Source organism: Coccomyxa subellipsoidea (assembly GCF_000258705.1).
Source record: "Coccomyxa subellipsoidea C-169, whole genome shotgun sequence".
Taxonomy (NCBI): domain Eukaryota; kingdom Viridiplantae; phylum Chlorophyta; class Trebouxiophyceae; family Coccomyxaceae; genus Coccomyxa; species Coccomyxa subellipsoidea.
In genome coordinates, this window is record NW_005178026.1 from 198,895 (window position 1) to 211,666 (window position 12,772).

A 12,772-nucleotide genomic window follows, 5' to 3' on the forward strand; every position below is an offset into this window, starting at 1 on the left:
TTTCTGATGACAGCCCTTGGCGGATCAAAAGTTTTTGGTGTGGTGCACCTGCAACACGTGCAGAGCACTGTCTGCAGAGCAGATCGAGGTCGTGAATATCATCAAACAGCAATCAAATATGCAAGCACGAGCAATCGCAGGTATTGTAAGCAAGGAGTGCATGTGAGAATCATGCCAAAGTAGTTGTAGAGTCACATCACTGAGTCACATCACTGCAAACTTGCAACCTGCAGGCAAGCATGTCCAGCCCATTTCAAGTGCCACTGAGCTCATGATTATGTGTGCCGCACAATGTTCCATGGAACACTTCGAGGAATTCATTGAGCCTTCAGCGTAAACAGAACCTTCCACCGATCAAGGAGAAAGACAATAGTGCACATGTGCCTTGGAAGTGTTCTTTTTCCAGACTGTAGTCAGGCATTTGCAGTCCAATTGTGAGGGATAAATTCTTTTCCGACTTTACTTGCAATTATCTGACAACCTCTCAAATTCCGCCAAGCATCTTGTTCTGTTTGATCTTCTGTTCCGAGTGCAGGTAGGGCTCCAATTCAGGCACCGCCCAGACCTCATACTCCCCGTGCAACGACTTTGAATACCCCTGGCCCTGCAGGAAGCTGTCAAGATGCTGCGCCTGCTCAGGGGTTGCCATGTGATTGTGCACCTCCAGACTCAGCAGCTTCAAACTCCCCAGCCAACCCCTAGCATTATCCCCCTCGAAAACCTTCCACTCCGCCCCCTCAATATCCAGCTTTGCATAGTCGAATCCCCCCGCCAACCCATACTTCCTCATCAGACTTGGCACGCTTGCAGCTGTAATGGTGTCAGCTGAGGGCTGCACAACCTCAAGAGTCCTCCAACCCCAATCAAGGTTGTCATCCGAAGGCACAATCTTGAGGTTTGCATCCTTATCCCAGAGGCCGGTGCACTCAACGTTCACATTGGGAAAAGCCCGGGTGTTGACTTGCAGCAGCCAGCAGTTGCCGGGCTCTGGCTCGAGTGTCACAATGGTGGCCACCGGATACATGTGCGCCAGTAGCATTGTTGCTACTCCCATGTTGCCGCCGCCTGCATGCATGCAAGCCAGCATGCAGTGAGGTTCGAGCAGAGCAAAGCAAGATGATCAACTGATGTGTTGCCTTACTTTGAGCTTGTTCTGTGTGAGAGTTCATTGAGGATGTTTATTACGTGGCTTTTCTCGAGTGTACCTCTGATTGTTTAAATTAAGACAATCAAATTAGTCCTGAACTCATTGGCCATGCAGCATTCACTCATCAGTGGGGCGAACTTAAGTCTGTGTGAGAAAAGTACTCGCCTTCCAGGATAGTGGTGGGCGTCCAGGTAAGGCTTGCCAGAAACTCGCTGTACTCGTCAATCATGTGCACCAGAATGTCTGCGTCTGAGCCCTTTGGGCGCAGCATCATAGTACCCTGACAGCATCCTCTGCCACTGCAAGGGACGCCATCGATTTGCACCATCACGTAGGGATGGAGCGTTTCATCCATCTCCTTCATGATCTTGTAAAAGTCATCCGCGACCAGCCAGCCTCTCTCTTCGTCCGGAACGACGTTGTCGTCGATCCTGTACACCTTCTGCCTCACGCACAGCTTTTTCTGCCCTGGTGCACCTGCAAAAGTTAACTTAGTGAGTACCGGAATCAATTAACGTCAGATCAGAGCAGATCGTGCTGGAAAGGAAAATTTTAACAATAAATGCGTGTATAGTACTGGTACCTGCAGGGTGAGGATGGTGGTGATGTGTGGCTAATTCCAGCTTTCGAGCAAATACAAAACTCCATGATAGTAGAATAGTGACGACTTTCAGCGCTGCAAAGCCTTCTGTACGGACCCTCATCCCAAGATCGGAATGGGTGTCTCTCTAGAAAGTGGATTGGGTTTCAGGCGCCTAGCTACAGCAAGCACTCCTAGCTCCCGCTGCAGCGCGGAATGCATGATTGGCGCTCTATTACACCCCCCTGGAAGTTAGCAAGTCCTGATCATGTCTAGACTTCGCTGCTTGCCGTTCCGGAAGACGCTGCTTTTGAGAGCTCTCGGGATTCGTAGTATACTCACCCCTAGAAATGACCCTACCGGGGAATTGTTAAGCCTTGGCGATTTGCATGCAGATTGGCATGCTTTGTGTGAGCGTTCAACATTGCGCAAATTGGCCATCTCCCAAAGCCATTGTCCCTGATGAGATGCTTTCACAACGAACAACTCTCCCCTGTAGGAGGGCATCAACCGCAGCTGAGTACTCGAGTATACTGTACGTACTGAGCTCACTAATTAGTCATAACATAGTCTATAGAGTCTTGAATTCTTGGATCAAGACTTCCTTTGAAGATCTCGTCAGCTCATGAAATCGGTCTGCTAGATTCAACAGTGCTCATCAGAATCATCAGAATCATGCCTGTCTGGGGCCTGCCACAACGTTCCAAGCCTTCACAAGAGCCGAGTCTCCTCCCTTTTTCAACATCTCTAGTCTACTGTCATCCTGTTGGACATCCGTACTCTGCACTGTAGCCTCCTACCAAAAATTCAACTGGCTCACTAGAATGCAAGAGAATTTCATGTCATCAACAGACCAAAATCAGGCGCTGGCAATTGTGAGAAACAGATCGTGCTCGTGCGGGTGCAGTGCCTTGAGTTGAATCCTCCTCTGGTGCGCAGTCAGATCCAGCGGCTTCCTCCACAGGTGCAGGAACAGCTGACCTGCAGAAATCCAGTAAAATTTTTGTTTAGGCCCAATGAAATGCATCAATCTGTGAGGCAGGACAAGTGTTCGCATGTGGCTCACGTTATCAGAGCTGTGTTGGGAGAAGTGCTTGGGATCGAGCACCCAAAATATCTGATCAGCCTCTTTGGATGGCAACGACATGATGCATCTTCCTCTTTCCTCTTTCTAGAAGTACTCAAGTTGCGGAGGTCAGAAAAGCGTTGCACACAGAAGAAGCAAAGCAGAACACGCAAAGTAGACATGCGTACATGAGCCCCAAAAGGATGTGGGCTCAAAATTACTGCAATCTGTCACTCTTGGCTGGAGTTCCCATGCACCCAAACAGGCACTTCTGTTGCATCCAGGTATGTACATAGCAGAAAACACTAAAGTATAAGCACGGAAAGCAAAGACAGGGGGAAAATCAAAGGGCAGACCTGCGCGAGGGGTGGGGTCATCCGGGGGAGATGACGCATCGACAAGGGTCTCTATTGGCGCGAAGGACCATCCAAGCACGCTCATCTTCCGGCTGGCGCTCTTCCAGTGCTTCAGCTCCACATACACCACCGCCTCTGCACCACAACGCATGTTCTCACATTCAAGTACATAAAAATAGAAAATGTATCAAATATCAAACAGGGGGTAATGTGCAAAGGCAGGGGTGTACTCCAGCTCCACATACCCCAACGCTTCAATCTGGGCAAATATCGAGTGTCAAGTACTGTAGAAGCCAGGCCATGCTCCCAGGGAGGCTCTGTCAAGAGCTCATTGCCGAGTTCACCGCACCTGGGAAGTTAGGAATTCTGCAAGCAATGGGGGCCCATCTTGTGCGCGGGAAAGCATGAAGCACAAACCATTGCCATGGCCCTGACCAGCAGGCTATTGCGTGCAGAAGGCATGGCTAATCGTTCAACTTCTAAAGACCGTGTTTTTTAGTTCTGGATCGCACCGGGTGGCATCTGGCGCATGGGCGTACGCAAGATCACAGTGTGCCCCGCGCCGACGCAGCGGCCGCTGCGGTCGAAATGTCCGGGAGGGGTGTCTTGGGGCGATTCAAGCGGCCGGCCGTCTGCGTCGTGCAGCGACACGCAGAACACCGGCCGGTCGAGCGGCTTGCGATAGTCCAGGTTGGCGCGCTCTATTGTTATCGCCAGCAGTCGCACGCCGCCTGAGACCGGCACGCCAAGCAACCCGTGTGAGAGACAGTCATGCATGGGGAAAAAAGTGTGGAAGACACTCACTGATAGATTTTGCATATGGAACCTTAGTCAATCGTTATAAGTGTTTCGGACTGGCAGGATGTGGCAGCAGTGCCACGGGGATTTTTTCGGCTCCTGAAAACGGCTCTGTATGACCGCGATAGTGCGGAGAGACTGATGGCGCCGCTTCTCCGATGATGGGGAATAGCTAAGTTTCCTTTAGAGGATTTGCTGCTGCCACTGCTGCAGAGAGACAGAGGATGTCTGAACTCCAGCAGATCTGAAACCCTCTTACAATGTCTAGAACAAGCAACCACGCAAATGAAGGGCACCTGCAGAGGGCCCGGATCGCAGGGTGGGCTGCTTGTAGAGGCTGACAGCGCCTGCCGGCTGGTGACTCGGCGGGTGATGAGTCATCGGGTGATGACTGGGCGGGTGACTGTCCGGTGACAGCGAGCGCGGTGTCGTGGCCCCTGAGCCGGGAGCCGCCGGGGAGGCGCGGCGAGGGCTCGGGATGCCTGCACAACATGCTTGACTCTAGAAATATATCTCCAAAAATTTCCATGTGACCTTTTTAACACTGCCCCTTGTAACACTTTCATGTGCCTGCAATGCGCAAGTGTATCTTCTAAGGTAGCCAGGGTGCCAGTTCAGATCTTGGATGTGCAACGGACTTCCCGCAGACATGTTGCAAAGAGAAACAGTGATACTGGAGAGATACCCTACTTCTAATCTCAATTGACCTTCAAGCATTTCAATTCAACTGTAGTCGGATCCTAGGGTCTGTGTGCTAGGCAAAGCATGAGAAGGCGTACCCTCTCTGAGGCTGCTCCTTTGTGGCCAGGTGGACAGCAGGTCGGCCGTCTGGGGGCGTGCCTGCTGCTGCCCAGACGGCGGCAGTCCCTGCGCGTTCCCTCTCCGCGCACCTGTCCCGTTCAAAATACGCGCCTGCTCCCGGCCCTGAGTCACAGATCAGACATCACATGAGCGTAGATGACACCGCCCAAGCATAATGGCAGGACACAGATTAGCTTTAAAAATGACTGCGTGGGACATGCTCTGATTGACTGACACCAAAGCCCTCGGCGGGATCCCTTTTAGTGAGCAGGCACCAGCACACAATACAGTCACACATATCACTCACTGCAGTCAGAGGCAAATTTGCGTCGGCAGACAAGCTGCATGAAAGGCTGCCACATACACTACCCTTTCATGGACTCGCCAGATGCAAGCAAGACCCAACGAATCACTAAACTGGAAATATTGAAACTTGCTTGGAACAGATGGGTTTGCCTCACCTCAGCAGAAGCGCTGGCGGCTCGGGTTGGCGGCCGGGCGCCGGCATCGCCCCAGGAGACAGGCACTGACTGCGCATGCACCGGGGGATGCCCGTTATCTGCCGCCCAGGCGTCCGGCCGCCACTGTGACTCGTTTGAATCCATATTCGAATTCACAACGGGAGCGCGCTCGAATGGCTGCCACTCCTCGTCCGAGGCGGTCGACGTGTCGAAGAGCCCGGATCCGTTCGCATGGCTCTGGGCCCTGAAGCACCGTGCAAATCATAGGTCAGGCACTGTGTTTACAGGAAGAATGCAGACGCAGGTCTGTAAGTTTGCATTGCAGGAGATGCCAGTCTGGGCCCTGAAGCACCACAGTGGAATTTGACATGTGCCCTACATCAGACCCTGTATAACACTACACATTCAGCAGGAATGCAAAGACAGGTCTGTGGATCAGCAGATTGAATTCTGAGATGCAGGGATCGTAGAGTGTGGACCTGAGGCCGTTGGCAGGCACGCCGTCGAATGGGCGCCAGATGTCGCGGGTGGCCTGATCTGGCGCGGGGACCCCCCGGCCGAAGGGACCCCCTACGGCTGCGGCGGCCGCGCGCACGGCCGTCGGGCTCGGGGCAGATGCCGGGCGGGGATTACCTGCACCATTGGGATCTTTTTTGTCAGAGATATTTCGATAGCAAAACAATTGCTTGTGTTCCTGTGAAAGAGATCCTCTAGGCTGGCATGATTGAGATGTGGATAGAAGCCTTGTGAGACGGAAATCCAGGAGAAAGATTCGCGCAAAGCCACAGTGTGGCAAAGATATGCACCAGGTATACTTTTGCAACATCGGCCAACACCCTACTCTACTCCAGCAAGCAAATATTGCTACCTGCGTTGTCAGCTTGAACAGCATACGATAGTTGCAGGGACCCCACCTGCCGCGCGGCCGGCCCCGAAGGGCTGCCAGAAGGAGGGGCTCCCAGCCGGCAGCGGCGGAGAACGCCCCCTAACGCCCCCCGCGCCCGCCTGCGCATGATCCCATACTCAAGATCACCCGTAAATTGAATCTGAGCTTGTGATTTGAGAAGAAGGCACTGCACCCAATGGCTTCCATGCCAAGATGATTGTTGCTGTGAGCCTGAACCTGTGCTTGCATGACCAGGCAAAGCAATCAGCAAACGCCATCAGCGCACACCATGACAGGAATCTCGCGAATCAAATATATCATTTTATATTGCACACTTCTCCTGGCAGAGGCAAGGTGCGTTTGCAGACAAGCTGCAATTAAACTTGATGAACTTGCCAATTTCAAGCAAGACGCAATCAACCGTGGCATGGAGCTCAGTATTTGTACCGCCTCAGCCAGCCGGGGCCACTTATATGTGAAGGGGTGAAACATGGTCCTACCTGCAGCGGCTGCTTCAGGCTGACTCCCTCTGGACTGGCCGCAGCCTGATCAGGCGCCTGCTGCTGCGCCGCCTTTGCGCCAGCTGCCAGCCGGAGTATGAGATCGGATGGCTGCCGCGGCTGCGCCTGCACGTTCGGCGCGTTCCCAACCTGCCTGTCAGCTGCTTGCAGCTGCGTGGCAGGATCTTGGAGAGGTTCGTTCCCAGTGACTGCAGGCTGTGGCAGGAGCTCCGGGGTGGGTGGAACTAACTCGGGCCAGGGCAGGAGTTGTGGCATGCTTGTGGCTGGTGGCAGCAGCTGCTCTGCTGGAATGCCCAGTAGGTAGGACACCTGCACTAGGGGAGTGGTGTCTTGAACACCTGAGCTGGCTTGTGGAAAGCAGAGATTCTCATGCAGACTGCATTCCTTGGCTTGCTGACGCCATGCATGGATGCTCGGAAAGCTGCTGCCACGTCACAGCAATGGGGACATCCCTCTGCTGATGCAGGCTTTGCCCGACTGATCTTTTCTCTCTCTAATCCAAGGATTTATACCCAGTATTATGCAGAAATCTGCATTCCTGAATTGTTGTCACCATAGACAAAGAGACATGCATTGCACTTGGCACTCTTGGATGCAAGAGGGAACGCGCCTGCGTGAGGCCGAGGCGGGGCGGCAGGGGGCGTCCCTTCTTCAGCATTTTCAGCAGGAACATGAAGAGCATGAACTGCGTCTCGCTCAGCCGTTCGGCGGCGTTCCAGTCCGCCAGCGCCCACACAGACTCGAATGGCTCTTTTAAACGCAGCTCCCTGTGCACCATCTCTGCGTCCTCCCTGGACACCCCTCCCAACTTCGCGTGCCCCTGCGTAGCAGACCACCCGGAATTTGAAGAGGCGCTTGCTGGTTTTAAAATTCATGCATGCAGGTCTGCAGGGGCTTCGCTCTGAACTAGCATGGTCCGCACATAGGCGCTTGCTCAGAGACTCCCTAGTCTCTACTCTTAAGTCACCTGTGGCTCTGCTGTTGTCTTTAGCTCTCCAGCAACTTATTTGCTCTATCAAAGTTGGGCAGGCCGTAAGGAGGTTGGCCCCATTTTCTCAAGTGCTCCTCTAGATTGGGCGACTGGCTATGGTGTTTCAAACCAAGAAGCATAATTTGCACCCTAAATCATGAAGCTGCACCCCTTCCTTGCTCTGATAGGTGCACCGTGTGGCAAGAAAGAGCCTGCCAGTGATGCGGCCCTGTTTTGTGTGCCCCCTGCACAATGTACTAGTGTTGGCTTGAGGGATTTGGTGCATGGTATGCTTGTGAGTTTTGCACGGGTCCAGCTTCGTCTGCTGGGGAACAGTATGCTCTGCAGTTCACACTTGCAATTGGTACTGCAATTGGAGCAACCGCTGGGCACTAATGGCCGGATCTCGTGACCAGACGCAAACAAGTACAAAGCAATTGGATGGCAGCAAGGCTTGGTGCCTGGATTTTATTCTGCAAGAAAAAGAGACTGCGGCTTGCCTTGGAATGGAACGCCCTGCGGCAGCTGTCCTTGTCCGCCTGGCGCATGGGGCGCCATGTCAGCGCCACGTCATCCGCCGCCACTACACTTGGCCCCTCACAGCCGACCTCGCTGCCCTCTGACAAACTGCAGACGATTGAACAGGCATGAAATTGTAAGTGAGACTTAGGCTGCATGTCCAAAATTTAAAATAATCTGCAAGCAATCACCCACCTTCCAGCAGGTGCTACTACATCTGACAGTGTGTATTAGAGTTAGATACACTAAATCTTGATGTTTCCTGCTATACAGGGTAGATCAGCCGTGAAGTGTGTTGCAATCAGCTGAGAGGTGACATACCTGGAAAGCTCTGTCAGAGACCGCAGGTGATGCCCCATGTCATGAGCTGGCAGCAGGGAATGCCACGCCGGGTTTACGGCCGACACTGCCGGCGGCGGCAGCGGCGGCGGTGGCGCCTCGCGCTTTGGCAGCAGAAGGGGGAAGTTCGTGGTCCCCTCCGTCCATGCAGGAACCCCCGGCGGTGGCTGCTTTGCCTGCACGTCACAACATTCAAGTCTTTCGCAGGAGTTTTTGACTCACTCATGCAAAACCTGTGTGCAGCATTCAGGACGCTCAGCAGTCAACAGCTCTGAATAGAGCAGTTCTGACAGAAAAATCTCGCAAGGACGTGACAAAGAGTACACAAAGATTGTGTATCTCACACGTACCGTGGTAAATTGATTTGGAAGCGGATTCCCTCGGCTGCAGGAGGACCCCCCGGCGACGGCTGATCCGGAGGTGGGAGGACCGGCTTCTGGCAGCTGCCGGGAAGCAGCGGCGCCCATATCGGTGGAGAAGCCGCAGTCGAAATCCGCCAGTGGCCTCTGCAGCTGCCCTGGAGTCTGCTCTGCTGAGGTGGAGTGCTGGGGAGGGAACGTGCACTCCGCCTCTGGGAAACAATAGTCCCATGAAGCCGCCTGGTCCCCCTGTTCTGTGATTGCTGGGAGAGTGTCTGCAGGTGCAGGGGCGGCTGTGACAGCGGCGTGAGCGGGGAGTGGGGCCAGCGAGTCAGCGGCAGAGGTTCCTGATCTGTCAGCAATATCTCTCTCCGGCTGCCGCTGCTGCCGCGCATGAATTGGCCCTGCCGCTGCGGCCCCAACCTGCAATGCCCCAGCCATGGCAGAATCAGATGAAGTTGAAGATGAAGTTGAATTGCTCCAAGTGCATGTGATAGAATTCCTGCCCATGTCCCGTCTATCAGCACTCAAATGTCTGCTGAACCCTATTTCCCAAGCCACTGTACTGCACTGTAGCTGCCACAGATCCTGCCACGTCTGGGACCCATGATACTGTAGTACTCATTCTGAGACCCGCAATCACTGGTGTCGTTCAGTGCCTTCATCTACACCATGTCAGATGGGCACCTTGGGGTCCGGTGGATAACATGTGCAATCCAGTCCTGCACCAGCGCGTCAGGACAGTATTTACAGGCGTAGCACTGATGAAGGTCAAAATTGCCCAATCCCACATTTATTTCCTGCCGGCTTGTCACTCGTCGGGGCCTGTCTTGCCTGGGGCATGCCGAGGACTTCAGAGAGGATGACATCGACGGGTCTGGCGCGCGTTCCCTCCAGCCACACCCCCGGCGACGGCTGCACCTGGTACAGCCATGCGCCACTCGTCTGATTTGGCGCATGCTGACCTGGCGCATGTTGAGGTGGCACATCCTGATCTGGCGCCTGTGTAGCCTGCACCTGCATGTTAGCAGCGTCCAATGAAAGTCTGCAGATTCACAAGATCTTTTGTGTCTAAAGCCAACGAGCTCCGACTCTACAACATTCCAGCCTTTGCCAAACTTGTCTGCTTGGTGATATCTGCCTACAGAAGTGCAGCATTGCCGATTGAGATGGGTGGCGATGGGAAGAGGCCAGCCAGGCTGAGAAAGCGCATGAAATATGACAGGCTCAACAACAACACCGGGCATGCAGTCACAAGGGGGCAGGCGAGCTCAACGAGCTCATGATGACATGCAAGAGAACAAAACAACACATGAAATGCAGCAAGCGTAATGAGACCATGACAGCATACGAGGCTCAAAAGTAAAATCTAAGATGCTGTGACAAGAGGGGAGGCAAGCTGCATAAGCTCACAACGACACACGCGAAAAAATAGCAAAACCTGGGATTCAATGCCAGGCAAGCTAAAGAACATGTGAGACTCAAAAAGACCACCTATGATGCAGTGAGAAGAGTGCAGGCAGGCTGAAAACTGATGCTGATATGCAAAAACAAAATAAAGAAACACCTGCGCTGCAGCGGCGGCCGTGGGGCTGCCGACAAAGGGAGGCGCGGAGGAGGGCCGGGGGTCGTCGAACAAAAACGAAGGCATCGAGCGCGAGCGGGTGTGCGCTGCGAATGCGTTCACCGGGCTGCACGGCCGCGACAGGCCCCGCGCAAATGGGTTGCCTGAATGAGCACAAGGGGAGCCCTTCAATAAGCCACATTCCTGCTGTGCATGCTGTCACAGGATGCCCATTCTGAAATCATCTGGTCAACTCTGTAATGATCGGAGGACCCATATATGCATTTAATCCGTATGCATTCTGCACTGTGACAGACAAGCACAATCTCTCTTGAAATTAATATCAGCCAAGTGTGATACACTGTACAGCCTGACGGCCGATTAAAGGGCTGACTCAAGGGCTAAGTATAAGGATGGTGTTACAGATTCATGCAGTGCGCGAGGACACCGTTTCAGATGTGACATTTCAAAAGACGGCGAGATATGGGCAGATGAAGAGGTTAGCGAACCTGTGTTCAGGGACACCAGTGGCTCCTGAGTCTGCGCATGAACAGGTTGCTGCTCTGAATGCCCCACGCCCACGACAGCTGAAACAGCCACATTGGCGCCCTTGGCAGCTGGGGCTGAGCTGGCGTCCTGGTCTGCATCTGCAACCGACGTTCCCTCCACCGGTGCGCGCGTTGCCTGATCTGGCGCCGAAGCCTCGGGCTGCCTACCCTGGGCAGAGGACAGCTGCCCAGCCTGCCCACTTTCCTCTGCCGCCTCTTCTGGCACGCACCCCACCTTGCTGTCTACTGGGAGACCTGCAGCTGATAGCGCTGTGCCGCCGAATGCCGCTGCTGTGGCAAGCTCTGCTTTGTGATCGCTGAGCGCTGATTCATCCCCATGTGCTGACAGTGCAGGTGGATCTGCAGTGCCTGAGGGACCACCCACAGTTGCAGAAGTCTCTGAGGATGCTATGCCCTCACTAGAAAAGCTGTTGCTGCGGCTGCTGCTGGCCCTCTTTGCGTTCGCCTTTTCTACTGACTCTGCGCTGAGCAGCGTCGGCTGCGCAGCTGCCGAGGGTCCAGCCTCCTGTTCCAGCAGGCAGACAGATACTTGCACTGCTGTGACAAACCCGTACCTGTGTAAGCCGTCATGCTCATGCCTGCAGAGCCGGCACACAGGAGCACGCAGAGAGGCACGGTGCTACGCATCTATGCATGTTTGGTTCTTGACGTGTGGACAAGACCATGATGTGCGCACCATGTGCGATGAGTCTGTGCTGCCCTGGGTGGCAGTGCTGAGCAAATCAGATGTTGGTCCATTCATGGTGTTTCCTAGACCTGGTCCGCCCCTCCAAGCACCCAGTATCCCTGCACAGCAATGCCTTTGCCTTAGCACAGCAAAGCGAGCCTTTCATGCTCGCATGGCTAAGGTACCTGCCAGGCATTGCGACAAACTGCAAAGCAAAAGGATGACAATTATCTGAGTTTTGCAGAAAAATGGCTCCTACCTGAGTCTGCCTTCTCTGCTCCAGCTGGAGCTGTGACAGATTCACTAGGCCCCTTCGTGGATTTGTTCACAGCCTCAAACGCTATGCTTCGCCAGACCTCCTTGCTCTGAGAGCTGTGCAAGGCTGATGAGGAGAGCGTGTCAGCATAGCTGCTGCCACTCACTGGCCTGCTTGCCCACTTGGGAGCTGAATCAGCTGGATTGGATGGTACAGTATCCTCGCTTGTGTCACTTAGCACATGTCCATTCTGCTGCACCTTCCCCGCAACAGACTCAGGCTGATCTATGTCATTTGTTGGCCAGTGTTGCTGGACGCTGTTAGGCGCGGCTGGCGACGTCGCTTGCGTGTCTGACTGTGGCAACATTAATTTCTACCTAGTACCGGATTGCAACAGGCATCAAGCCCGGATCTTTGGCCTTGCTTATCGTCTCGGACGCTGAATAAGTCCCAACTGCCTACTCCAAGAAATAAGCCTAGACCAAAATCTTGCGCCTTGGGACAGCTCTAAGTTTTGTTTAAATCAATCAAATCAACAGCTCTTGTTGTGGGACAGTTACAATGTCGTAGGCAGCTCTTGGATATCACAGCTGTCAGAGTAACATCAACATATCAGTGTCACTCCTACGCTGGTTTCAAAGCACGCTTAGCACACTATAACATGCATAGAACGATGAATAAACACACGATGCTCCTGCCATGCAAATTCGGTTTACATGTGCATTGACCGTTGTGAGATTGCGCTTGTGTGATGGAAATTTGAATTGCCACGGTCTTAGACGGCGTCATTTATTTTTGTCAACGGACTAATCATCTCCTCGGTTTCCCGATCGGATCCCAGTTGTTGCTACTTGTAGGGATCGCTTGTTCTTCGACTGAGCTGTACACAATCGTGCGTTCAGATGTAAGCTAA

General features: G+C 53.6%; 2 protein-coding genes across 2 annotated transcripts; both read right to left on the reverse strand.

Annotated features, from left to right (window-relative positions):
• Positions 1 to 330: 330 nt before the first annotated feature.
• COCSUDRAFT_34113 (hypothetical protein) lies at positions 331 to 2,000 on the reverse strand. The gene is made up of 3 exons (XM_005644337.1): positions 1,731 to 2,000; positions 1,313 to 1,624; positions 331 to 1,065 (listed from the first exon to the last, which is right to left on the reverse strand). Exons 2-3 carry the CDS (start codon positions 1,419 to 1,421, stop codon positions 485 to 487), a joined length of 690 nt encoding a protein of 229 aa, XP_005644394.1. The 5' UTR covers positions 1,422 to 1,624; positions 1,731 to 2,000; the 3' UTR covers positions 331 to 484.
• Positions 2,001 to 2,586: 586 nt separating this feature from the next.
• COCSUDRAFT_58088 (hypothetical protein) lies at positions 2,587 to 11,678 on the reverse strand (the record flags this gene model as incomplete). The annotated part of the gene is made up of 18 exons (XM_005644338.1): positions 2,587 to 2,708; positions 3,150 to 3,284; positions 3,662 to 3,880; positions 4,244 to 4,429; positions 4,727 to 4,871; positions 5,210 to 5,453; positions 5,689 to 5,842; positions 6,124 to 6,214; positions 6,596 to 6,925; positions 7,203 to 7,436; positions 7,756 to 7,831; positions 8,100 to 8,213; positions 8,427 to 8,620; positions 8,795 to 9,226; positions 9,656 to 9,820; positions 10,371 to 10,531; positions 10,877 to 11,441; positions 11,613 to 11,678. The coding sequence occupies 18 exons, from the start codon at positions 11,676 to 11,678 to the stop codon at positions 2,587 to 2,589; spliced, it is 3,633 nt and encodes a 1,210-aa protein (XP_005644395.1).
• Positions 11,679 to 12,772: the final 1,094 nt, after the last annotated feature.